Genomic DNA, 24,744 nt, shown 5'->3' with positions numbered 1-24,744 from the left:
GCGTCATTTTCACGGCAGGAGAATTCACTTAATGAGTTGGGCATGACTTCTGGGATATGAAAAGCCGGTGATGGAAGACTAAAGTTCACATTGACTATGTTCCAATCTCCTCCAAATCCAACGAGCGGTTCTACTTCAAATCTTGCTCTACCAGTTCCTCACACATTGCCATGGATCCATCGTCCCTTATGACACCGACTGGTCAGCGAGCCCAATCCCTCAGTTTGCCCTCAACTGTCACAGCTGTCAACTCAGCCTCGAGCGCCGCGAGTTCCAGCGCATATCCACCTGTTGCCGCCTTCACACGCCCTACCACTCGACAGTCCTCCTCTCCGATCAGTGCCTCTTTACCCTCGTCTCACAGGCAGCCCTACAAGAGTCCACAGCCTTCTTTCACTCGATACTCAGTCTACGCTCACCTACGTCGGTCGAACAGGGCCATCTGGCGCTGGCTCCTCGTCCTCCTCGCTGTCTTGATTTCCGCCCAACTCTACCTCAGCATCCGCTCCCACCACAACGACCTCCTCTCTCACCTCCCCAAGGGATGGCGTTCAGAATCTCACCGTCTCGGCACCAACAAGAACAAATACAGACCTGTGAAATGGCTGAAAGAAAATTCCTATCCAAACGATCTCCAAGCGAAGAGCCCAAAGGCTGCGTTGATCAGTCTTGTGAGGAACGAAGAGCTCGACGGGATATTGCAGAGCATGCGTCAATTGGAGTTCCATTGGAACCGGCGCTATCGGTATCCCTGGATCTTCTTTAATGAGAAGCCATTCTCGGAAGAATTCAAGGTACGTGCAGCTCCATGGTGACTCGGCTCTTCGGCGCTCGCTTGGTGCCTGGGGGGAAAAGAAACTGGTGCCGAATGAAATGGATCCAAAACCTAAGAGAGCTGACTGACAACTCTCATGTGCATCTGCTGGGAAAAGGCCGCGACCTCGAACGCCACATCGGCGCAGACAGAGTATCATCTCGTCCCCCATGCCCACTGGGCTACGCCCTCCCATATCAACCAGACCCTCTACCACAACTCTCTGGACTACCTCTCCCTGACGTCCGTCGGCAAGGGCCACTTGCTCAGTTACCACGCCATGATCCGCTGGCAATCCGGGCTCTTCTACCTGCACCCGGCTCTAGCCGCGTATGAGTACTACTGGCGCGTGGAACCGGACGTGCATTTCTTCTGTGACATCCCGTACGACCCGTTCCGGTTTATGCAGGCGACGGGGATGGTGTATGGATTCAACATGGTCATCCTGGACGACGCGCGGAGCTTTGCCTCGCTGTGGTCCACGACACGCGATTTCATCACCGCATACCCGGACCTGGTCCACCCCGAAGCGAGCCTCGACTGGCTCCTTGACCCGCAGACGGGGCTGACCTACAACAACTGCCAGTTCTTCTCCAACTTCGAGATCGGCTCGCTCGCCTTCTTCCGCGAGGACGAGGGGAACAGGAAATACTTCGACTGGCTCGAGGAAAGGGGTGGGTTTTACTACAGTCGCTGGGGCGACGCGCCCGTGCACACGTTGAGTGTATCCATGTTCCTCCCGCCGGACAGGGTGTGGTGGTTCAGGGACATTGGTTATCAACATGACATCGCGCGGCATTGTCCACCGCCAGGACCGAGCGAAGGCCTCCCCCCCACGGCCACCACCATCGTCACCCGTCACCATACCAGCACAACAAGCACCAGTTCCAGCATCGTCACCAGCACCAGTTCCAGTTCCAGCAGTGAAGGCGAAGAATACCGCCACGACCGGTTCTGGCTCCCCGCCGCGGAGGCGCGGCAGTGCACGTGCGAGCCGACGTCTCTGGACGAGAACTTCTACAAGCTCGTCCCCATGGAGTCGCCGCAGCGCAAGCCCGCCGACACGTGCATCCGGCTGTGGCTGGGCGGGGACTTCCTCAAGAAGAAAGACGGCTGGAGCCAGGAGACGGAGAGGATGCTGGGCGGTGACGGGTATAGTGGGTACGTGATGGACGGGATGTGATGTGATGGCTCCCCAGAGCCCGATCTCACCTGAAAGGGGGTGGAAAAATAAGGAAGGGGTTGTTGCGTAGTGAGGCTCAGAAGAGCGGAAAGACTTATTCTCTAGTTACTTGTGCCTGTTACTTACTCGCCACTCGTGCTTGTTTGTCCTTGTCCGGGCATCCAAAATTAAAGAAAGAAACGAGCTGGGAAGTGTGTCGGCGCTGCTCTGGATTTAATCTCGCCCGGATGTTCTCACTAGGTAGCGAGCTTGAAAAGGATATTTTCACTATCTTTGGTGGAAGGCGAGAACGGTTTTGAGGCAACGATCCTAGTGCACGAGCCACACCAGATAGACAGTGCGGAGTACACACCCATGATGGATATCACAGACAGCGAGGGCGTTTTAAGGAACAAGAATTTGACGTTGGAAGGGATTTTCGATCTTGAAAGAACTGGTCTATTCGGTCCCTCCCATCAGCTGCCAAGGGGGTCATTCATCCGGCCTCTGTCTGCGTTGACGAGGTCATCGCCCACGATCTTCTCGTTGGATCGGGTAACACGTAGCACTGGCGGACTTCTAGGAACGGTTGGGATTGGGTCAAAGTCGACTCAGGAATGGCCCGATTCTTTCCCTTTGATGGGAAGCCCAGAAATCAGAAATCACAAACAAACACATTGCCACCTGTGAGACAGCACTGTATGAGTTCTTAGATCTGAGGCTAGCAGCCAATGCGCAATGACGCGGATCTGATAGAGCAAAATTGCGAAAGGTTTTGGGGCTGTCCTTTGCAATCGTCTCACGCCTTTGCCGCACCGGCCTTGATGAGAATGATATCGCCATCTTCCACAACTGCGTACCAATACTGTTAGCCACAGCGATTTCACGGAACTGAAAACTTCATCAGGTATCGAGAAGGATCAGACAACTTACCATAATCCTTCCCCTTGGTCATAACTTTCCCGGCGGCTCTCACGGCATTTTCATCACCATATTCCCTCAATGTCTCATAATTATACACAATACACTGGATAAACGTCTTCTCGAAATCGGTATGGATCACTCCAGCCGCTTGCGGAGCCTTCGTGCCCTTCCTGATTGTCCATTGTCTCACCTCATCTGCGCCAGTGGTGAAAAAGCTTGCTAGGTTGAGTGCCTGTCTCATCGTCACAATAACTTTCGGCAGAGCGGATTTGGTGTTGAGATTTTTGCATTCTTCGGCCGCTTCGGCGTCGGACATGGCAGCTAGACGTTCTTCAAACGAGACCGACATGGGGATGACTGGATCACCTGGAGAGTTGGTTTTGATCCATTCCATCACCTTAGGGAGGTATTTATTCTTTTGGCGGAGATAGTCTTTTTCGGAGAGGTTGATGAGATAGACTACGGGTTTGGCGGTGAGGAGGAACAGAGGGTTGATAACTTCGATCTATGCCATCTCGTCAGTTTGCGAGGAACATAGCCAGAAATGGTGTAGATGAAATGAGATGGGGAAAAATATTGCTTCAGGGTTGGACTTCCTCTCATAACAGCCTCTTAACGTGAGATTTGGGTGAGACTGCTGTCGACGAGCTGGGATTATATCGAGCGTATAGCTCTTGTTCATCATGAAAAATCCGGAGCGCGGGCAATGAATTAGGGATGACATACCTCTTTAGGACCCCAATCACCCTTTCTCACATCCTTGCCGTCTTTCAGCCACTGCAGGATTTTGTCAACTGTCGCCTCCTCTTCTCTCAACTTCTTCATTTCCAGACTTTGACCACCTCTCCTGGTCTGTTTGGACAGGTTTTCCTTGGCCTTCTCCACGAACTCAATGTCCTTTAACCGCAGCTCCTCGGAGATAATGTCCAAATCTCTCGTCGGGTTGACATCTCCTTCCACGTGAATAATCTCGGCGTCGTCAAAACATCGCACGACTTCAAAGATCGCATCAACGGCCCTGATGTGCGACAGGAAGGAGTTACCCAGACCAGCGCCGGTGGAAGAACCTCGAGTGAGACCAGCGATATCATACACCGTCAGATTAGCGGGGACTTGAGATTTGGGTTTGTAGTGTTCGCAGAGCCAATCGTATCGTGCATCCGGGACGATGACTCGCGCCTCCTCAGGGTCGATAGTTGCATAAGGAAAGTTCGCTGGGTTGCCTAGCGAGCATTTTGTGATGGCTTGGAAGAGTGTCGATTTGCCGACATTAGCAAGGCCAACCTAGAGCAGCTGGTAGTTAGTTACTAATTTGACCAAGGACAAGTGAACGATTTTGTGCGGGACCTGCCTACATACGATGCCGCTCTTCAGATTGTTCCCAGGCCTGCCTAGCAGGATCTTCTTTTCTTCCACGGCCTTTTTGGGAGGCATCCTCTTCTTAGCGTAATTGCGTGTTTGAAAGATTTGGCTAACGCGGACAGAGGCAGTCTTCCAGAGAATGGGTTGCGAGCGAGGCTCAAATGCAGAACCGGCTGCGAGGATTGAAATGCGGAGCGAAGAAGCGAAAGGTGATATGAAGCAGGTAAGGGAGACCGTGGTGAAGAAAGCAGGAGACCGGAGACTCGAGAGCTGAATTGCGCTCGAGATCCGTACAACAGACTTGTTAATGAGTGTATTGAAAAGGCAGATTTGAGTCGACCTGACTTTTTTCGAGGATTAGGCTGCGGTTGCTCTGCTCACGTGATGACCAGTGGAAGAATATAGACACGTGACGCCCAGACTTGTAATGACGAAGTGGCTTCCTTTTTTTATGGGAACAAAACCCATATTGAATTCAGAAGTGTGGCTGAAGGCCACCTTCAACCTCGTGAGAATAACTAATACTATGGCACAAATGACACCTTTTCCTGGGGCTTCAGTTCGGCCTCACGCAGCCCCTTGAGCGGAAAAGCTGAATCGGTGGCTATTTCTAGGCCTTAAAAGATTGGCTTCGCCTAACTCTCAGCTGGGAATTGCCTCCCTTTCAGGGTACTGTTGTTGATGATTGCATGGAAGAGCATATTCGCCCTAGATGGCGTGTAGGTGATACAGAGCATGCACGGGAGTATCTGGGACCTTTCGGTCAAATACCATAGACATCCTTCATTCTTTTCATCTTCTGAGGCCACAAGAGCTACGACAGCAGAGATCTGCATGGAGCTGTGCGAATTGATACGACCACTTCCAACTGCCGCTGAGCTGCACTAACGCTGCCAGCAGATGATTCCGGTTGACGATCCTAATGTTGAACTAGTCTCGGGAGCGCTCATCCTGGAGACCTGTCGCCGATCCTGAGCGGCAGGATTTAGGAAAACTTTTCTGTTCACAATCATCTCTTTGTATCAGCGGCAAGGAACGCTCTTAGGGAAAACATCGACAGACAGGCCAATCCGTGAGATTATTGAGACCTTGCTGGTTAAACATGACTGCTAAACACCGCTTTAGATAGCTGTCCTGCGCACTCCTGCGCGTAACCAGGAACACTTTCGTCCCGCCTAGCCGCCAGACTGTCTTGGAAACATCAATTCATCACGCTTCTTGAATGTGTGCAAAACCGTACGAGAGAACAGCAAGTTATATTGCCCTTCAATACCTCTTACATTGTATCGACAGCAGCTTCGACAGACATCTCGATATTGTTGCGGGGGCACAGCGAGCCTCAAGATTCGACGCCATTCACACCACATCCTGCATTCATTCCACTTGAATCCTAGTCAAAGGCTACTGACCGAAGCATGCACTTTTACTACGCAGCGGATCAACGTCGCAGGATCTCAAGCCGCGATTGCGCCCTTACAAACTCAAAAGTCAGCAATCTTCCTTCGCCAAACTGTGGCCGAACGCCTAACATTCGGGCACCAACGGGAATTTGCTTTGTAGATCCAGCTTTCTTCAGAACTTGGGCTTTTCCTCTCTGATCGTGCAAATCGGTCGTGTCCAGCTCCTCTGAGTACAATAGAGCTCCAGCACACATGGCAGCTAGGGTTGAATCCCAAAAACCATCACGCCGGTTGAGTTGGGAGAGAATTTGCAGTGCTTGACGTCGTACCTTTGGCTCACGGCACCGAGTGACGACGATGAACAGCGGCGGAACTGGGGACAAAGCCGTGCATGTAAAGACGGCTTTGTTCAACATTGGAAAGCGGGAGAAGTATACGGGCCGTAATGTGGCAAAGTCTCCCCCCAAACCTTGCAGCTCACATGGTTCACATTTGGACTTGGGAACCCTAAATGCCTCAATTATCGGTGCCGACGCCTTCTTGCGTTTCTGAGGGGTCGGTATAATCGATTTAGGTTCGCACTTGTTCTGAACCTCCAGCAGTCCTTGAGCAACATCGACCATTGACTGGAATATCGGCATGCATTCATCATAATCCATGACCTCATTCGGGGAATCAAGCAGAAGAAAGAGGCGGCATGAAAGATACCAGAGACGCAGAGTCAGGACTGCTTCATTGTAGTGGTTCCCTTGGTCTTGATTGCCTGTCGAGTCTAGGGATGAGAGCCCATCGAAGGCCCTCTTCCACTGATCGAGTTGTTGCGAAAGCCGTACATACCAGGTTCCACGCAATGCAGCCATTTCACTAGAGCACTTATCAAGTTGTCTAACGGTAGCTTCCTGTGTAACTCCGATGAGCTGATCGACAATGTTTTCAAGTGATGCGGTGGCAGCTGCTACGGACTGAAACCGACCCGGAAGATATGGAGGCTGAAATCTGAGAGAGTGATGAGCTGCACGCACAGGCTGTTGCCCAAATTCTGCCAGCTGGCGATCCAGGCGTCTGAACAATATGATCAGTATCGTGAGCGGAAAGTACGGTCGGTAGTGATCTGAATGTGCTGGCCCAGCTGAGTTCACTTCTCTAGACAGTGTTACATAAGCATCCAGGAGCTTCAAACCACTGTGCACATGAGCCTTTGCAGAACCAAGATGTCCTTGTAAATGCTCGCAGAACGTGAACACGATGCAAGCGATCAAGGTCACCTCCATGCACCTGCAGCTTCCTTTTGCTGCGACAAGAGCTTTGAGTGCGTACGAGTACTGTTCCAGGCCAGTCCTTAGGAAACTAGAAGCATAGAGATTCTCATCTTCATATTCTTGGTGAAAGCTCGCTAAAGCGCAGACCGCATGGCGGATGGCTGTTTCATGATATGCTGCCTGTAGCACTAGCCTGTTCCAAACATCTGTCTCTTCGCGGAAAGGGCCAGAGAGTTCCAGAGATGATCGCAGTTGGTAGAATTCGAAAGCCTGTCGTTGTCGCGTGTCTTGTAGGAAAAGGCATGCACCGAACGACGGTCCGTGGCTTATGTAATTGACGAACTTGAATGATTTCGTATTTTGATGTTGTGTGACAATGTCCACGTATCCATCACAGTTTCGACCACTTCGTTGGCATCGGTGGCATTGCGGCTTCGTTTCGTCGCATTTGACCTTGCGGATCCTACGGCTATGGTTAGTGATGTATACAACCATGGGTTTCGCGTGCGAAGGATAAGCAAGGGCAGCACGTTCAGGAATCGCATTCGAAATGTGGATTCGATAGGAACTCAAGGGTACACACTTGCAGGTTTTGCAACCAGTTCTGGCATATTCACGATGCTTGGCTCGTTTCGTCGACGGCATCACAAACACGGGTCATGGCATGAGATACGCTCGCACAATAGGCAAACAGTCTGGGACTGTCACACCGGGTGAACCTTTCGTGCAGACTGCCACCTTTCACTCTGTTGTGGCGTTAGTCGCATTGTACGTGGGAGCTGAGAGGACGCTTCGAACCTCGTGGCGTTGAGGTACTTAGTCCGTACAAATCCAAAGCTCTCATTTACCAGTAGATACCTAGCCTAAGGCCACTGGGCCCACCATCTGATATGTTGACTTCAACGAAGTACACGCTAAGCCTTTCGCAGCCGTCACTCCCGACGCAATCCATACAAGCACAATTACTGTTGTGGAGCCTCGTCGCTCCTTCCCAAGTTGGACGCCAAGACTCTAGCGTGACCTAAAAACCAGACGCTAAGCATCTATCAGCTCGCTAGCGAGTTTCAATACCTCGTACCCTTGAACACGCTCCTCCACTTCTACCTGACAAGGTACCTCCATGGCCTCACACAATACCATAAGCCCATGTTCCTACTCCCTTCTCGTCCTGTGTTTTGCTCCGCGGGTGTACTATGTCTCGGAAAGGGCCACGCGCTTCTAGGTCGGATAGCGGGCATTGTTGACTCCGCAGAATCCCCTTTAGTTGTTTGAGTCTCCGTGCACGTACTCGGCACGCACATGAACCTCGCCCATGGAGTTTACTATTGAGCCGCGTCAGCCACCCCTGTCCATAATTGCAGTAAATTGTCCTTAGCACATGCCCTCGCTATTGGCCGGCTCGAAATTGCTACGCCTTTAGGAGATATCCTTCTAAAACAATGGTATGCCCATTTATCAGCCCGAAAACAGTGCTTGTGCTGTCCTCCAAGGCACTTATGTTAGCAGTTTGGACTCACAAGGTATAAAGACCTCTGGATTGTTACATCCTGCTCGACTTCCAATTCCCGACTACTCTGCCGGGAACCGGGACGCCTCTTCTTTACTCGTTGAAATTTTCTTATTGGGATCAGTTCTCGAAACTTGACTCGCTTTCTCAAAATGCGTCAAATGCCTTTCCCCGTTCTCGGATGGGTGTATCCGCTTTCCTGTTTCCTTTTTCCCCTGGCAGCAGCTAGTCCACAAATCCTCTGGACTGATTGTCGCCAGCATGTTCCACCTAGGACTGTTTTCGACTCGACTGGCGTGGACCTTCAAGACCTTCCTTCAACACTTAAGTGTGGCCAGATTGTCGTGCCAATGGACTACTCGAGGCCACTAAGTGAGAGTAACAATATAACTCTCGGCCTCGCCATGTATCGACCCATTCAGCCAAAAGGCATCATCTTCTTGTTAGTCACATCCTTGCAAAATGTCTGGTCGCGAAGAATATTGACTCCGTGCAAGTTGTCCCGGTGGCTCAGATAACGGTGTGGTATACGCATGGAATGCTGCTCTCAATATTACCTCTCCGTTTACTCCTGATTTCTCAGGGTTGACAGATTACGACTTGATGAGTACCGAACACCGGGCCGCTTCTTTGTTGTTGAAACTGATCATCGTCAGTGATGGACATTCGTGGGACGTATAGCTCCAATCCTCTGAATGTTTCGTTGGACAAAGTGCTGCCTTTGTTTGCCCCCTAGTGGGTCTCTCCACCTATCCTTGCCCAGAGTGTACGAAACATAACAGTCAAAAAGCCCAACATCTCAGGCCGAATTCGAGAATGTGAGAGAGATCGCCGCTGCCGCCATACAGTCGTGGGTTGATTCGAACTTACCCCATGGAATCATCGGACACGTCGGAACCCGAGAGGTTGTGCAGGACTACAATCAGATACGTCAGGCTCTAGGTTACGATCAAGTCCATTTCCTAGGTGCTTCTTAGTGAGTCAAGCCTCTCTTGAGCTGCTGATAGACATATCCCTAAATACAAGCAACGCCACAGTGGCAGCTATCGAGCTTTACAGTTTGCCCACATGTATCCTGACTCTGTGGGCCGCTTTGTGTTGGACGCGGTAGTGCCGCATGGAGTTGTACGTGCACCAATTTTGTAGTTTATATTGAGAACTGATGACTATTTGCAGACTTCTGGGCAGCAAGCGGAAGATCAGATAGTAGCCGCAAATCGTGTGTTATTGAGGGCAGATGCATATTGCCAGAATAACTCTTCATGTCCCCTTAGAGATGCAGGCAAAGGCAGTGTTGCAAGAGTGGGGGCCACAACCTCAATAACTTCGGTCTGGCCAGATGATATGCTAAAATATGCCAGGCATACCGTGGGATCATCAAGGCGGCCTCGAACTCATCCATCGATTCTGTTTGGACGATTCAATCAGTCATCTCTGGACTATTTCAGGGTCAGCCAGACTTTCCCCAGGTTATTGATTTGATTTCCACCTTGTCGTCGAATATCAGCGCCCTAGAAGCTTTGCCGGAACAAGCATTGACAGTCGAGAATATCGTGGCTTACATTCTGGAGTGCGGCGACTCTCGTACGTGTGTATCCATTTGCAAACAATCACAGTTGATCTGACGAATGTATAGCACAAACCAAAACCTTCTCCGAATTTCACAAATCTCTGAACGACGGCTTGGTGGTAAAATCTCATTTGAAACTCGACTTCAACAGAGGCATAAGGCTGACCGAGGTCGGTTAGCATGATACCAACAACTTGGGTCAAACGACAGCCTGGTTAACGCAGGTATGTTTTCTCACTACTTCCTGTCGTTCCACCTCATGCTAACAGGGTCTAGCTTGCTTGCTCAGCTTGGCCTTTTGATACAGCATCTTTGGAACGGCTCCGTACAGAACTACCCATGCTTCTCGTCACAGCAGATTTCGATGGCAGGTAGGTGTTGGATGAAAGGACAGAAATGTTACTGCTCCAAGCAATCTTCTGACAACTCCCTTGACATAGCGCGCCCACGGAATGGACGACGATGGCAATGAGCGATATTCCGAATAGTCATTTAGTTGTCCGGCATGGCGACGACCATGTTTCATTTAACTGTGAGTACCATCTGCTCTCTGCAGCCGCGGAGTTTACCAGAACAAAGAGAACTTACTTGCACCTCAATTTCAACAGTACCCTATCAATACTCAGCCGAGATCGAGAACGGCTTCTTGCGGACAGGAGTTTTACCGCGGAAATCGAACGATAGTTCTGTGACTGTCTACGCACCGCCTATGAAGAGAGGTCCCATTGCCGACCCTTACAGCGTTCCGACTGGGTTTTGGGCGGGCGACGTGGATAGTGAATGAATATGATCTGGAAAGAGGTCCCTTGCGTTTCTATGTCACCATATGCAAGCCTCACGTGTCTTTGAAATACCCCCGACTACTTACCGTCGGGATTGCGGAAGAGGAGGAGACAAGCGCAATTATATCCGAAACGACAGTCCTAATAACAAGTTGAGCGCGACACCTCAACTCGTCACCTCACAGCTTCATCCGCAAATTTCATGCAGGAAGCCATCTACTCTATATCTTTGCTCTTACGATTTTCTCTTTTAACGTGCAAGGCAGGATGGCCATGCCGATCACTGAGTAAGGATATCTGACCCAAAGCGCGCTCTTCCTCGTCTCTATCACTTTGTTAGACCTGCACAGCATCTCTGAGATGATGGGCACCCCGAAGGTTCCATGTCAAGTGTAGGTTGTTCCCCGCCTTACTCAAACTGCGCAGCCTGCTTTGGGGTCATCCAGTACTTGCACCTTGTACAATGGTGGCGGAAAATTGGGAATTCCCTGAGCGACATAAAGTGCTCGTCCTGGTCGCATGCTCTACGGTGAATGTATGAGAAATAAGGTAGCAGAAAGCTAACCGGGAAGACCGTCGGCAGCGGTAGCCACACAAAATGCTTCGCGGCTTCTCGAGCGGTGCTTATGGCCATGAAACCCATGATTCTCATGCTTCACGGGATAGCTTCTTGGGTCGAAGGACTGTCTGATCCAGGTTTACCACCAGTTTAACCTCCTCTCAGCGGAAAATCACTTATCCGGGTCCAACAATCAGCTTCGAAGCGCGATACCAATTCCGAGGCAAGAATCAAGATGATCCAGCGTCTATACTAGCCGAGAAAGGCCGTATTGCAAACACCGTGTCAGTCCCAGGGACATCCATCGTTGAAATTTGAGTTTTGCCTTCAGAGATCAGATCTTCTCTCTCGGCGCAAACGGCTTCCAGTCCATCCATATGGCCTGACCGTTCATACAGAGCTGCTATATTCAAGGAGCTCACCCGGGGCGTAGGAGTATTAAATGGGCAGATATCATGATCGACGTTTACCGTCTTCCCAAGGGCTCTTGACCGAGAATGCCTTTTGCAAAAAAGGACCTGATTCACTGCTCTTAGAGCCCTACAGATTCAGAGAGAGCTTTCTGAAGGATGACCTATCTACCGGTAGGAGCCATTGTTATTCTGACCGCCCCCGGGTTCCCCCAAAGGAAGACAGGGGGGACCGCGACCCTATCGGCTAATGCGCTATGAAAGAGATGCATGCGAGTGGCAATCCTTGAATCTGTTTTCGATCCCTCCTCTATATACACTACATGGACCGAGAAGACACATTACGAAGACTTCGTCGAGTCTTTATAACAGGGCATGGACTCTGGGGTCTTCATTATGCATCGCTCCCACAGCATCACCTCAGACATCAAAGGAGGGGGGCATGGGGAATGGAAGGCTATGTTCGTCGGACATTGGTGCGAAAAGGGAAAACTCATCCCGGTAAGCCCGAACGACGTCCCCGGGATCGATGATGCTTAGATCGAGGGCTTCCCTTTGGTGTATTAACACCTAGCGTATTATCATGAGCGGATCATGGGTGTGAACGTCTTCAAGGGTGTGCCGGCCTACAATCGGGGGAAGAGGATGGAGTGCGGGAACAAAATCGCTGCAAGGAAGCACAATCGACTCTATTGGAAGGCGAAACAATGGCTACAGGGCGAAGGAATGGATTTCTAAAGCTTCGCCCATTTTTGTTTTACCTTCTTGATTCTAATTATCTCTATCTGTTTTTTTTTTTTTTTTTTTTTTTTTTTTGGAGACCGTACTTTGCCATCCTTGATTGGCAATTCAACCCGTGAATCTGCATAATAGCGCCTGGAGTATGGTGCCTGCTATGATGATGCTGAATTTTGCACTATATGCTCTAGTTGTCTCAAAAGGCCATTCGGCTCCGCGATACCCTGAGCAACAATCTCGTCAGCACGCGTCTGGGTGTCGGCGACAGAGTAGATGCGGAATTCGTCGGCATTGCCAGACGGGCGGATATGGGCTACGTCGCCGTTGGTAAAAATAACACGCACACCATCGGTGTAGTTCACTCTTGCGATTGCAGCGAAGCCAGCTTTGGCCGAAAATACAGTCTGCAGTTCTTTGCGAATCTGCTCCAGTTTCTCCGCATCCGTCTTGCTGGGTCGAGTCAAAGCTTGAGATTGGTCTTGGACGGTAACGAGGTCCGGATAGTACGAGACCTCTTGCACGGCGGCATTAGGTGGTGAAAAGCGTCTGACGATTTCCATACTGGTTGAACGGGGGAAATTTCGTAACAGCGAAGCACGGCTAAACCGTAGGGGTAACGTTGAAAAAAGTTCTGGTATCGGCATCCGGCGTTGATTTGCGGCTGTGAGAGCACAGATGAGAGGTAGCACTGCGTCCCTCGTTGGAAGCGCGGTCAGTATTCTACCATTACGGTGGATGTCGGAGCCGGTGAGAAACCCGCCGTTGGCTTCCCATCCACAGACACGTCGATGGCCTTTAGCAGCTGCGGCTTGCATACCAGCAATAACGTATGGACTCCCGATTTTTGTTTTAGCTTGGAGGGCAGGGGCGAGAGGCCCGCGGTCGATCGCATCATTGGTGCTGATGGGTACTACTACAGCGTCGGCCCCCAGGAACTCGGCGACTATCATGCCCAGGAGGTCACCCCCGAAGAACCGAAGCTTGCCACCTTCTGGGGCAACGAGGAGCGGGCGATCGCTGTCGCCATCAGTGGAGACGACGGCGTCGAAGGTCGCACCGGCCTCGTCGAAGAGGTTTTGGATGGTACTGAGTTGGGCCACGTCGATTGCTTCGGTGTCGATGGGGACAAAGGTGGAGCTGCGGCCCGCGGTGGTCACTTGGGCGCCAAGTTTTTGCAAGATGTCGACGAGGACATCTCGCCCCACGGCGGAATGCTGGTAGACGAGGAGTTTCATGCCTTGAAGGACCTCGCCTTCAAAGAAATCCAGGTACCGCCTGATGTAGGCGCCCTGACCGTCGCCTAGAACGGGCAGAAGATCCGACTTTCCATTGCGCAGATTGCCTTTGTCATCAAACGGTGATTCGGCATAGAGCTCGTCGAGGAGTTTCTCGCGTACGCGTTCGACATTGGCGTTGATCGGTTGCTCGTCCTTTTTCAACAGCTCGCCTGTGGAGGTATTGAGTTTGTACCCATTACGGTCGAAAGGGATATGGCTACCAGTGACCATAATGGAACCTTTCTCGTTTTGAATGGCATAGGATGTCAGTGCGGGGGTGGGGATCGCTCCTAGATTCACTGGGTACATGCCCTTATCCCTCAGAGCTTGCTCGACTGCCTGACAGATGCCACCGCGATGGTTCTCGACGAACTTGGTAGAGCTGGGACGCAGGTCGTACGCAAAATAAAAGTCATCACCGACCCGAATCCCGCCTTGGGAAGGCTCGAGGGAGAGGAGGTAATCAATCTCAGCGACGACATTCGTGTAGATCTCGAGCTGACTCAAATCAACGACTTTGCCACGGCGGCCACTGGTGCCGAATTTCAAAGGCTGTGGTTCGTAGCTGAGCCGGACCCGTAGAGTGTCTTGCTGAGAAGAGGAGTCCGACATCGGATTTTTCTACTCCTGGATAGGTACCTAGCAGGATGAATGGTAAATGTTGACCGGACTAGCTCTCTCTTGTCCAGTAAGGCTTGCAAGTTGAAGAGGGCAGTTTGGAGGTTTCAGCGTCCCTAATTGTGTCCAAACCTTTAGCATTCTCTAAAGATTGGTTGACGACTCTCTAAGGGATCGGTACACCAGATTCACTGGAAAAAAGACCACTTGGCCAAATCAAGACGGGAGGAGACAATCCCCGACTCAATACAGGTGGGGTCATTTCTTGGAAAAAGGCTGTCGGACCGACTCCCTGTACGAGGGATCAATATCGGTCAATACGGAATATGAGGCTAAAGCACTTCGTACTAGGTGGGGTGATCCCCTTATAGCCAGCCTTGTTAGGTGTTCCCTACGCAGGGCTAGTCACCGTGTTATGTATGTTCTTCGGTAGTTAGGTAATAGTGAAGTGACCGAATTGGTGGTAGTGGGACGGCGGTTAGGGGGTAAGGAGTAGAGACTATCCGGTAGATAGTAAGAACTAACCCCTGTCCTCTGATTCTCCACGATCTCGCTCACCGCTCAACTGCCATATACTGCAAAGCATGTTGTCCAGATGCGGACAACGAGGCAATTCGACCTGCACAGGTTCGGGTCGGGTCAGGCAGGGTGAGGCGTGACATACCCAGACATGACGGCTAAATCAGGACAAGACTGCGTATGCCAAAAATGCAGAGAGTGGCCCTTTCGCTTATCCTCTGGTGCATCTGGGGAGCGAGTAGGAGTCAGGACGAGGTAGGTCGCTGGTTGCACCCACTGTGTTGCGTTCTATTTTCTCTCTCTTCCCTGTCCTCCACCATCACCACTTCCTTTGAAGTTCGCAAGAGAACCAGCTTACCTATATCCATATGATATCCGCATACAGGTTCGAGATCTCTTCAGGCACCGTATTTTAAAGACATATCCACAGGCTTATGGGTGCCTACGATGCCAATGAGTAACTCCGGCTTCCTAGCGCTTTCTAGGAGAACGAAAGAAGGCATGAGATATTGATATGGCAACCTGAGAATCCGCGCTTATCTTTCTCGTGTCAGGATGACCCCCATCCAGGTATTCAAGGGCAGTCAATGATAAGCATAATCAACATAAGCATCAACAGGTCAGGCCTGAAATTCGACCGCAGACCCACCGGCACCCGACTCAAACAGACCCAAGTGGCACCCGTGCTTCTCGAGCGACCCGCAACAGCAGTTACTCAGCCACCGGTCGTATCGCATTTCTCGATAATGGCCCCAAAGTGAGGGTTGGCAATAGCCCGAAGAAGCGTCGTTGAGAAAGTGGTCTAGACTCTTCCAGGCCAGTGGAAGCTAGATGGAGGCCGATTTATGCAAGTGGAAAAGGCCTACAATAGAGGTCAGTAGAGGACATAATCATGGCATCGGCACTTCTCTTCAGCCACATATGTACTTACTCAATCCGGTACCTTTGACCGGAAATGGGCTAGTTTGTCTGGAATGTTTGGTGCATAGCTTTGATATTACTGGATGATAGGAGAAGGATCGAACACCCGCCAACCACAATGTAGAAGGCACTTGTAGTCAGACTATATGACTGACCAGAGGGCTTATACGAAGTATTCTGGCTTGGCCCATTGATTTTCTGGATGGGAACTTCAATCTAGTTCCGGGATAATCACGTACGTACCTAGGGAGAACATCCTTCATGATGTACATAAAAAGGCACTCAATATTTCGTACGAAAGCCAGTTTCAACCACTCACTGTCAATTATCAGCTATATAGTCCTCCCTCAATAGCCTGTCCTACTTCTTCTAACTCTAAACAACTAGTACATGGTGGGACTCCCCAGCCATAAGCGAAGACTTACGAATCAAAATGGCTTCACACCCCAGATCACAATGCTGGCCAATACAGCCTTCTCAACTCATACCGCCTTCTCATCCCATACAGCCCTCACACCCAATGCAGCCTCCTCAATCAATGCAGCATTCTCATCCCATGCAGGCTTCCCATCCTTCTGCTGGATATGGGCAACTACGACATGATAGCAGCTTCGGAGACATGGATGACCCTGACTCTAGTTTTCTCGACATGACCGGCAGCTCGGGCCATGAGCATCCTGCTCCAGCAACCCAGCAACACCAGCATCAGAGCACACAACACGGCGACAACTTCCTCGACATGCAACAGGGCGAAGAGGACGACAGTTTCCTCAACATGGGCCACGAACGCGCTGGAGAGGACGAACATGCAGCACCTCACACCACTGACCCAATACACCCTGACCAAATGCACCCTGACCAAATGCACCCTGACCAAATGCACCCTGACCAAATGCACCCTGACCAAATGCACCCATCCACTTATGATCAGCATGGTTTCCAAAGCCCTGGAGCAGGAGGCCGCCACTTCTCTGGAGCTTACAGCTCACACAACACAGACAACATACACGGTGCTGAATACGAGCCCGGCGAGCACCAGGAAGGACCTCCGGAGTCGGCTACCACAATGGTAGACCCAGCCATGATGGGCTTTGATGATGAGGAAATTCTAGTCCCTCACCAGAATGCCATGGAGAACCTTGGCTATTCAGGTGCGTTCGCCCACTTACCTCCTCAGCAGGAAGAGGATTATGATAAGGATGGGTATCAAGCCTACCATGGTCAATGATTGATTTTCTTTGGGGGGTTTTGGATTTCCATGTTTGAAGAGGCAGGTTTTGTTACCCTTTGGTGGATCTGTTTGTGGGGTTGTTCGGGTTCCAATCTTTTGAACGTAAGGCCTTTGCTAAGGTATCATAAAGCCTTGAGCTTGCAAGCGAGTTGGTCGAGAGAATGATTAGCTCTGAATTCAATATTAAAGCCGGAAATCGCTGTCCAAAGCCCTGACAGGCCTTACCGTTTCAGCCTCGCCCTTCAGCCTCGAAGGCCTGCCACCGTCAAAGGTCGTCGTTAGAGGTGAATGCTTCGCGGACTGCATGAGCCTGCCGACCACCTTGCAGCTATATCTCTACATCAGTATATTGTTATCTCCTCGACTTAGCGGACAAACGCTTGGCTCGGGACGATTTTGTGCCGGCAGACGATGCCAAAGGCAGCTAAAAGGGGCTTTGGGCGGATTTTGCTGCGTTTAAATCCGACCCACTCTCTGCAGCCCACCACCACCACCACCTCGTCCTCCTTGGGGATGCAGATGGTGACGACCAATTTCGCACGGTTTCGCCCTGCGAGGCTTAGCGTCGAGCATGTCGTCCAGGTTGCTAGAAGCTTGAATGCCTTTTTCAGGCATTTCCTTTGGACCCGGGCGTCTTCATGATGTCTATGAAGTAGCACCGGGATTAATTGGTTTCCCTTTGCAGGTGAAAACGGCGTTGGGGATTGATATAAAATGCTTGAAGGTGGGCGAGCGTCTCGTCCTTGGAATCCGCTGTCAATCACAACGTAAGTGGGATTGCAAATTCCCAGCCTGACATTCGTGGCCATCGCTTGTAGCAGGATTCTGCGCAGTTCGTTTACATCGTCATTATGGGCTTTTTATACTCTCAACTATTCATCAAACCGGCTTATCCCAAGAGGTCTTTCGCCGGAGAGACTGTCATTGTGACTGGAAGCAACACCGGCCTAGGAAAGGAAGCTGCCCGGCATTTTGCTCGTCTGGGCGCCTCGAAACTAATCCTCGCTGTGCGGAACACCAAGGCCGGGGAAGACGCAAAGAAGGACATCGAAAAGACCACGAACTGCAACCGCGGCGTGATTGAGGTCTGGGAACTCGATCTCGCCTCGTACGACTCCGTCAATGCGTTTGCCAACCGCGCATCCCAGCTTCCCCGTATCGACGTCCTGCTCGAGAACGCAGGAATCGCAGTCCAAAAGTATAGCCAGGCCGAAGGACACGAGCGCACCATCACAGTTAATGTCATCAGCACCTTCCTCCTCGCCCTGTTGTTGCTGCCGAAATTGAAGTCGACGGCCAAGGAATTCAAGACCAGCCCGCGCCTCACCATCGTATCCAGCGAAGTGCACGGCTGGACCAAGTTTGCGGAATGGAAAGAGCCTCGGATTTTTGAGACGCTAGATGGCGAGAAAACAGCCAAGATGAATGAGCGGTACCAGACAAGCAAACTGCTGGAAGTTCTCGTCGTTCGCCAGATCGCGCCCAAGCTCACCGGGTCCGGCGTCATCTTGAACTATCTCAACCCTGGCCTATGTCATTCAGAGCTCTCGCGCGACGGGTCCTGGGTGTTGGAGGTGCTGAAGTTCTTCCTCGCCCGCTCGACCGAGGTGGGCAGTCGAACCCTGGTGGCTTCTGCCGCGGCAGAGATGGAGTCGCATGGCAAGTATATGTCGGATGGAAAGGTCAATGAAGGCGAGCTCTCACCCTTCGTGAGAAGCAAGGATAGTGAGGTTGCTGGCGAGAAGGTGTGGAAGGAACTAAGCGATATCCTGGAGAAGATTCAGCCTGGGGTTACGAAAAATATCTGACGACTCGCAGACGATGTTTCCACGGACAGCTGGAAAGCCATTGACAACTCTGACTTCTTCCACAGACATTGATACCAATGACAATTCATTCTCCCCTAAATGAGGGTTTTATTCCCCTATTGAAGGGGAAGCGCTCTGTCGTGCTCTTTCTAAACCATCTTCTCTACCGCCGGGCCTTATTCCTTCTTCCTCCCACCCTCTCTCTCGCGTGTTTTTCTGCCGATTTTTATATATCTCGCTTATTTTGTCCTCAGGCGCGATTACCTCTGCAACTACAGCCACCATGGAACCCAGTGCCTGGACTGAAAGCACCCGTACCAGGCCCAAAAAAGAGCCCGTCAAGCTGCGTCGGAGTAAAGATTGGACGAAAAAACCCTGTCTTCCCCCTGCTTCCAAACTTACGCTGGTCTCGAACAACGCGGTGAAGATGATGCGGTTCGGGGTGCCAAAGAAATTAGAGGTGAGCAACGACGACAAATGACAACAAGCCTTCCAATGGGTGAGTACATCTCTCTTGGCTGATTTTCGTGATACAACTGGCGCTACTTGAGATTTGGGCGAACTGGAGTGGGCGACTTGACTGTGCTGGCGTACGACCATGGAAAGATGGACGAAGATCGATGAAGAGAGTGCCCAACAATACGGGACATCCCGGTAGCCGACGTTATCCTGCATTTTGAGGATCTGCTACTCATTTGGTCTATTTCCAGAACCCCGTCTTAAAGACGCCTCATACAACTAGGTCCCTGTACGCGTTGGCGCAGTCTAACCCTCTGGTTATCAATCATTTCGAGAACCATTGGACTCAGTCAGGCTACTTATGGACCCTGGTGTGAACGGTGCCTCAAACACCTCGGTCTCTTGATATGGAGATGCATTCTTGTGCTTGATTGTCAATCTATGTTCGGCTTGACTCTCGATCTCGTTTACACTAGAGACTAGTGGTATTACTGACGCTAAAGCTAATACTATCAAGTTTAGCCATCGCGTAGACAATCCATATAATTTTGACCGAGGCGCCAGGATATATCATTACCTCGTGCCGCTCGGTTTTCTGTACAGTTTGTCCGTTCCCGGGCATCCGTGTTATGCATTTGCGAGATATTCAGACCCCTGCATCTGGTCTTCTCAGGCACCTGTTGCACGTTTGCCGAACACGTCCAAGCCCCATCCATTCCCCCGACACGCCATCCGGTGCTTTTTGAGGCGTCATGGGTTCAACGACGCCACAGGGCCACGTCAAGCACTGCAAACAGACGCCCTCGGACCTTTTCATGGGCTGTTTTTATCCGCAGTTGTTGTCGTAGGGATACGCTCGCAACTGACGCCAGACGTTGGCCATTCCTCGCGCCGCGGGCCTGTGACCCGTGATATTTCCATTTCCACCACTTCGACTTCCTTCTAAATAACATTTAGCATTCTCTTCTGTTGCTTAACTTCTTGATTGGAAGTATTTCTAACTCCTGAACCTTCTACTGCAGGTGGTGAAGAATACTCTCGGAAAGCTTAGCAGAGAATCAGCTATTAGGAGGCCATCTCAGGTTCCTCATATGAGTTTTGCCATTTCCTTCGTGGACGCTGACCTCCGTCGTCCCTGGTCGTTTCGACTAACGGAACTCGAATGCTAGGAATGAGCCAGCCTCGTTACTCCCAAACAGAAGCGGGCTTGAGGGACATTGCCTCGGTGTCGTTCGGGTGTTGGAAGTAAGGAGCCGCAGCCTAGCCACAACAGTGGGGCAGTCTGCAATGCTGTGTTCCACCAGCAGGCAACGAAAAAAGTTGAGCAGATGTACGCATCTCTTCTCTCCTTCGAACAAGACATCTGCGATTGGGGATACCGGGCTCTGGAGCCGTCTCCTACCGCCGGCGCCAGCACCAGTATCAACACCCACTCTCTGGGCCTCAACCGCGCTCTTTATATCCGTCTTTCAACTCCTGCCTTGTGCTTTGGCTTGCTTCTGAGGCCGCTACGGGCTACCTCTAAGGGGTAGCAAAGACTTACACCATGCCTGCCTGAACAGGAGTGAGATCAGAATTCGCTTCGTCTAAGATCAGCTCGACAGCACTTGTTGTTGGCGTTCAGTCCTCTTAGGAACCAGCCAGCGTCCTCCTTCCTCCTCCGGCGCTTCGCCTCAAGAAGGGATTAATTGGGAGTTCGAGCACTAGGTCTGCTTGAGCAATAGCCAAAATGGACTGCACAAGGATCGAGATCCTTGACGAAGGATTGACGGCCGCAAATTCCGATGATAGCCCTTCGGGACTGCCCCGACCATCGACGAGGCATGGCAACGCGCCGTGCAAGGAGAGAGCATGGTCTCCAGTATTACCGCAATCCAAAATGCATCGCGGATGTCGAGACTTTTGAATGAAGGCCATGAGACTGAGCTTGCGCCACCGTTTTTGACAAGTTTAATGAGGTTGTCGGTATTCTTCAAGGGACTTTTCCAACCTGAACCAAGGGAACGGATTTTCAACGTCTCCAACCAACATCCATTTCGTCCCCTTCGAGATCTTCCTCCTCACTCTCCCGATCAAGCTCCGCCTCCTTCTCCTCCCACTTTTTCATCGCCGCATCCCCATCCTTTCCCTTGCTTTTTGCCTCGAAATAGGCTTCTCTCTTCTTCAACGCTAATTCATCTCGCTTACCCATTCTCGCAAGCTTCCTGTCTCGCCGCTTTGCTTCTAGGTTGTGCAGGATAGTGAGTTGCTGCTTCAATTTGGAGACCTCCTCTTCCAGTCTTTCTGCTTTGGATATCTCAAAGACATCTGCTGTGACCGGGAATTGGGTGGCGGTATTACCCATTTCCAGAGAACGGATGGCTGAGTCGAGCAGGTATTGTGGGAAGCCGGAGCCGGTAAGAGCTTTTTCAAACTCGTCTTGTTCGGATAGGCTTTTTGGCGCATTGATCATAACATGGAGATTGTACTTCGTGGGGACGCCGCAAGTACCGTTATCCTTCATCGTGGCCAATTCGAGATTGGGTTTAACAACCATTGGGATACTGTATCCTGGTCTTTTCATGCGTGGAAAGCCTTCAGGCCTGATCATCTCGATATTGGTAACTGGTTGGCCAAAATTCGTGATCTCTTGTAGAATTCGATGCTTGGCAACATCCCAGCGGATGATGGCTCCATTCCCGTGGCCCGAGAGGAGAGAGGTCCCATCATAAGATAGTGTGACACAATTCGCTGTTCCGACCTCGGACGGGGCTTTCCAACCGTCCTTATCTAAAAGCTGGATGGCTGGGAAAACAGACGAGCCGGATAGTGCAATGCTGGACGTTGGTGATTGTTGAAAGACGTCCCAGGACTGAATTCTCCCATCATTGCATCCAAAATAGATGGCTCTATCTGCGGGGTCAAGTGCGATTGAAACAGCATGAGAGGGTAACAATAGAGTCCGCAAGATTTGACATGTTTCGATATGCCAGATATAGCAAGTGCCGTCGCTGGAGGCTGATACTGCAAAATTCGTGGTGATGCTAGAGTGGCCACATGTCAACGCGCTGATGGCCGTTCGATGTCCGGAGAAGGTCTTGACAGGAGCATTTGAAGCACCGTGATTTGCATAGCTATCTGAGGATGGCGCAAAAGCGACTAGTTTTGCTAGTGACCAAACATGAATACTCGAGTCAGCAGAGCCAGAAATGATGTATTCATTCCTGGCGGTGATGCAAAGACACGACACAGCTTGAAGATGAGAAGCCGCTGAGTTTGTTACTCTGCCCGTTGCAACTTCCCAGAGAATCAGTTTCCCTCCTTCGGTCCCTAGAACCAAGATCTCTGCCCCGTGAGCATATGCGAGACCGGATATCCGCTCGGGAAATGGAATCGTCGCTTCTTGATTGCCCCTTTCTCGACTATAAACATTTACCACAGCTTTATTCGCTTGGGCCGCAAAGATGTGCGAGTCACTGATTGCCACACAGCCCGGTTGACTGGAACTTTTCTTGAAACCGTGGCGAAAGGTGCTTTGAGGTTGAAACTCGTGAAGAAAAATGCCTACATCTTTCAAGGCAGCGCTGGCATGTGCAGCGGGTTTATTTGCAGTCAGTGTCGCTGCAATGAAGTTTTCTGTGAGCATGTCCGTCGGCCAATGTCGGATCGAAGCATTGTCGTTGTATCCTTTGACAAGGCGGACAGAAGAGAAGAACTTTTCAAGAACGGGGGTGGTGCTGGTTGGTGCTAAATCCGGACCCACTGACTGACTAAGCAATTTCACGTGCTTTTGGATTTCGGCGCCAAGAAATTATGTCTTGGCGTGCGCACGACGGAAACGAAAGCGCATCAACACAATTCATTGAATCAATCTCCGGCCTTTGACGAACTCAACCAACAACCACGTCCTCGCCCAACTTGCGAATCCTCTCCTGTACGACTTCTTGCAGGTGATTGAGTGCGAGATGTCGACCTTCGAGCCCGTCGTAAGTTCTTCGCCGACGACATTGCGCAAAGAACATCAAGAGATGATTGAATCAACAGTACTGACAAAGCCTTTTTTTGCTTCAGGTTGTCATCGACGGCAAGGGACACTTGCTCGGTCGTCTCGCCAGTACAGTCGCAAAGCAACTCTTGAATGGCCAGAAAATCGTCGTCGTGAGATGCGAGGCCCTCAACATCTCTGGCGAATTCTTCCGTGCTAAGCGTACGCTTTTCTCTCCCATCCGCTCTGCTCGGCTACGCCCAGCACCGATATTTAAAGATGCATTTGGACTAACACGAATCTCTTCTGTCTTGGACAGTCAAGTACCATGCCTACCTCCGCAAAATCACTCGCTACAACCCAACCCGCGGTGGCCCCTTCCACTTCCGCGCCCCCGCCCGCATCTTCTACAAGACCGTCCGAGGCATGATCCCGCACAAGACCGCCCGCGGTGCTGCTGCCCTAGAGAGATTGAAGGTCTTTGAGGGTATCCCTCCGCCATACGACAAAAAGCAGCGCATGGTTGTTCCTCAGGCACTGAGGGTCCTCAGATTAAAGCCAGGAAGGAAATACTGCACAGTGGGAAGACTGGCACATGAGGTGGGATGGAAATACCAGGATGTGGTTGCGAGGTACGTTCGATATCTCCTCTGCCTACACGATAAACATTTGGAGGCGGTTGGACGTTTCTGGGGGAGACAAGGGTTTCGGCTAACAGAGTTGCGACAGACTCGAGGAGAGAAGAAAAGTCAAGGGCGCCGCGTACTACGAGCGAAAGAAGGCCCAACGAAGACACCTTGCCGAGGCGAACAAGTCGACTGCGGATGTGGAGGCGAAGAAAAAGTTGGCCGAGCTGGGCTACTAAATATCCACCATACCACTCTCTTATCGAAAATCCTGCCGCGCGTCGTTGCCCATTTCAACGCCTACGGTCCTTTACCTACCATCTTCTATCGATGGTCGACGCATGGTGGCGAAGTCATGTTGAGCATTAGACGCAGCAGAGGGAAAAATCGTTCGGACGAGGAAGGAGAAATGGAGGCGATGCGTACCCTGGAGGGGCGGTGACATGATGGACAAATTTCTTTAATCGACAGTTCAGGAATCACCCACAATGTTCACGCTAGATGTAGGAATTCAGCTGCGGGCATCGTGCAATTCAGTCCCGTTGGGGCGGTGGCAGAGAAGAGACATGTGGTGCTTGAATGTCACCCCGGGGAGTTATGAGCTTTTCGTGGCTTTTGAAAGAGCTTCAGCTACGGATTTTCATGAGCACCAAAGAAAAAAGAAAGTGATGAAACAAACTCTGTCCAAGAAACCCATTCCCCCTGCAAGCCAGGAGATTCAAACCACTATTTCATTTGTGAGTCTCTAGCTTCTAATGATGTACATGTCCCCCGTGGATCGAGCATTCCTGACCTGTCCTTCCCCACGAGCCTCGTTCAGTTCATGCCAAGGAG

The 24,744-nt window shown here is 51.1% G+C and overlaps 9 protein-coding genes across 9 annotated transcripts; 5 read left to right on the top strand and 4 right to left on the bottom strand.

Moving 5' to 3' along the window:
- Positions 1 to 170: 170 nt before the first annotated feature.
- Positions 171 to 1,997, top strand: Z519_08087 (uncharacterized protein; the record flags this gene model as incomplete). Its single annotated transcript, XM_016765816.1, has 2 exons — positions 171 to 794; positions 933 to 1,997. The coding sequence occupies 2 exons, from the start codon at positions 171 to 173 to the stop codon at positions 1,995 to 1,997; spliced, it is 1,689 nt and encodes a 562-aa protein (XP_016617861.1).
- Positions 1,998 to 2,775: 778 nt separating this feature from the next.
- Positions 2,776 to 4,334, bottom strand: Z519_08086 (GTP-binding protein YchF; the record flags this gene model as incomplete). The annotated part of the gene is made up of 4 exons (XM_016765815.1): positions 2,776 to 2,828; positions 2,910 to 3,405; positions 3,627 to 4,184; positions 4,260 to 4,334. 4 exons carry the CDS (start codon positions 4,332 to 4,334, stop codon positions 2,776 to 2,778), a joined length of 1,182 nt encoding a protein of 393 aa, XP_016617860.1.
- A 1,366-nt stretch (positions 4,335 to 5,700) lies between these two features.
- Z519_08085 (uncharacterized protein) lies at positions 5,701 to 7,566 on the bottom strand (the record flags this gene model as incomplete). The annotated part of the gene is made up of 1 exon (XM_016765814.1): positions 5,701 to 7,566. One exon carries the CDS (start codon positions 7,564 to 7,566, stop codon positions 5,701 to 5,703), a length of 1,866 nt encoding a protein of 621 aa, XP_016617859.1.
- A 1,014-nt stretch (positions 7,567 to 8,580) lies between these two features.
- Positions 8,581 to 10,782, top strand: Z519_08084 (uncharacterized protein; the record flags this gene model as incomplete). The annotated part of the gene is made up of 11 exons (XM_016765813.1): positions 8,581 to 8,870; positions 8,926 to 9,035; positions 9,085 to 9,163; positions 9,219 to 9,404; positions 9,466 to 9,553; positions 9,617 to 9,730; positions 9,790 to 10,018; positions 10,065 to 10,168; positions 10,275 to 10,369; positions 10,439 to 10,530; positions 10,607 to 10,782. 11 exons carry the CDS (start codon positions 8,581 to 8,583, stop codon positions 10,780 to 10,782), a joined length of 1,563 nt encoding a protein of 520 aa, XP_016617858.1.
- Positions 10,783 to 12,642: 1,860 nt separating this feature from the next.
- On the bottom strand, positions 12,643 to 14,376 carry Z519_08083 (uncharacterized protein; the record flags this gene model as incomplete). The annotated part of the gene is made up of 1 exon (XM_016765812.1): positions 12,643 to 14,376. One exon carries the CDS (start codon positions 14,374 to 14,376, stop codon positions 12,643 to 12,645), a length of 1,734 nt encoding a protein of 577 aa, XP_016617857.1.
- Positions 14,377 to 16,441: 2,065 nt separating this feature from the next.
- Positions 16,442 to 17,050, top strand: Z519_08082 (uncharacterized protein; the record flags this gene model as incomplete). The annotated part of the gene is made up of 1 exon (XM_016765811.1): positions 16,442 to 17,050. One exon carries the CDS (start codon positions 16,442 to 16,444, stop codon positions 17,048 to 17,050), a length of 609 nt encoding a protein of 202 aa, XP_016617856.1.
- An 854-nt stretch (positions 17,051 to 17,904) lies between these two features.
- On the top strand, positions 17,905 to 18,861 carry Z519_08081 (uncharacterized protein; the record flags this gene model as incomplete). Its single annotated transcript, XM_016765810.1, has 1 exon — positions 17,905 to 18,861. The coding sequence occupies one exon, from the start codon at positions 17,905 to 17,907 to the stop codon at positions 18,859 to 18,861; it is 957 nt and encodes a 318-aa protein (XP_016617855.1).
- Positions 18,862 to 21,331: 2,470 nt separating this feature from the next.
- On the bottom strand, positions 21,332 to 22,945 carry Z519_08080 (uncharacterized protein; the record flags this gene model as incomplete). Its single annotated transcript, XM_016765809.1, has 1 exon — positions 21,332 to 22,945. The coding sequence occupies one exon, from the start codon at positions 22,943 to 22,945 to the stop codon at positions 21,332 to 21,334; it is 1,614 nt and encodes a 537-aa protein (XP_016617854.1).
- A 319-nt stretch (positions 22,946 to 23,264) lies between these two features.
- Z519_08079 (60S ribosomal protein L16) lies at positions 23,265 to 24,149 on the top strand (the record flags this gene model as incomplete). Its single annotated transcript, XM_016765808.1, has 4 exons — positions 23,265 to 23,285; positions 23,371 to 23,506; positions 23,604 to 23,916; positions 24,014 to 24,149. The coding sequence occupies 4 exons, from the start codon at positions 23,265 to 23,267 to the stop codon at positions 24,147 to 24,149; spliced, it is 606 nt and encodes a 201-aa protein (XP_016617853.1).
- Between the last annotated feature and the right edge of the window lie 595 nt (positions 24,150 to 24,744).

This window comes from Cladophialophora bantiana (assembly GCF_000835475.1).
Source record: "Cladophialophora bantiana CBS 173.52 unplaced genomic scaffold supercont1.12, whole genome shotgun sequence".
NCBI lineage: Eukaryota > Fungi > Ascomycota > Eurotiomycetes > Chaetothyriales > Herpotrichiellaceae > Cladophialophora > Cladophialophora bantiana.
Note: the sequence above shows the minus strand (reverse complement) of the source record. Positions and strands in the feature narration are given on the sequence as shown.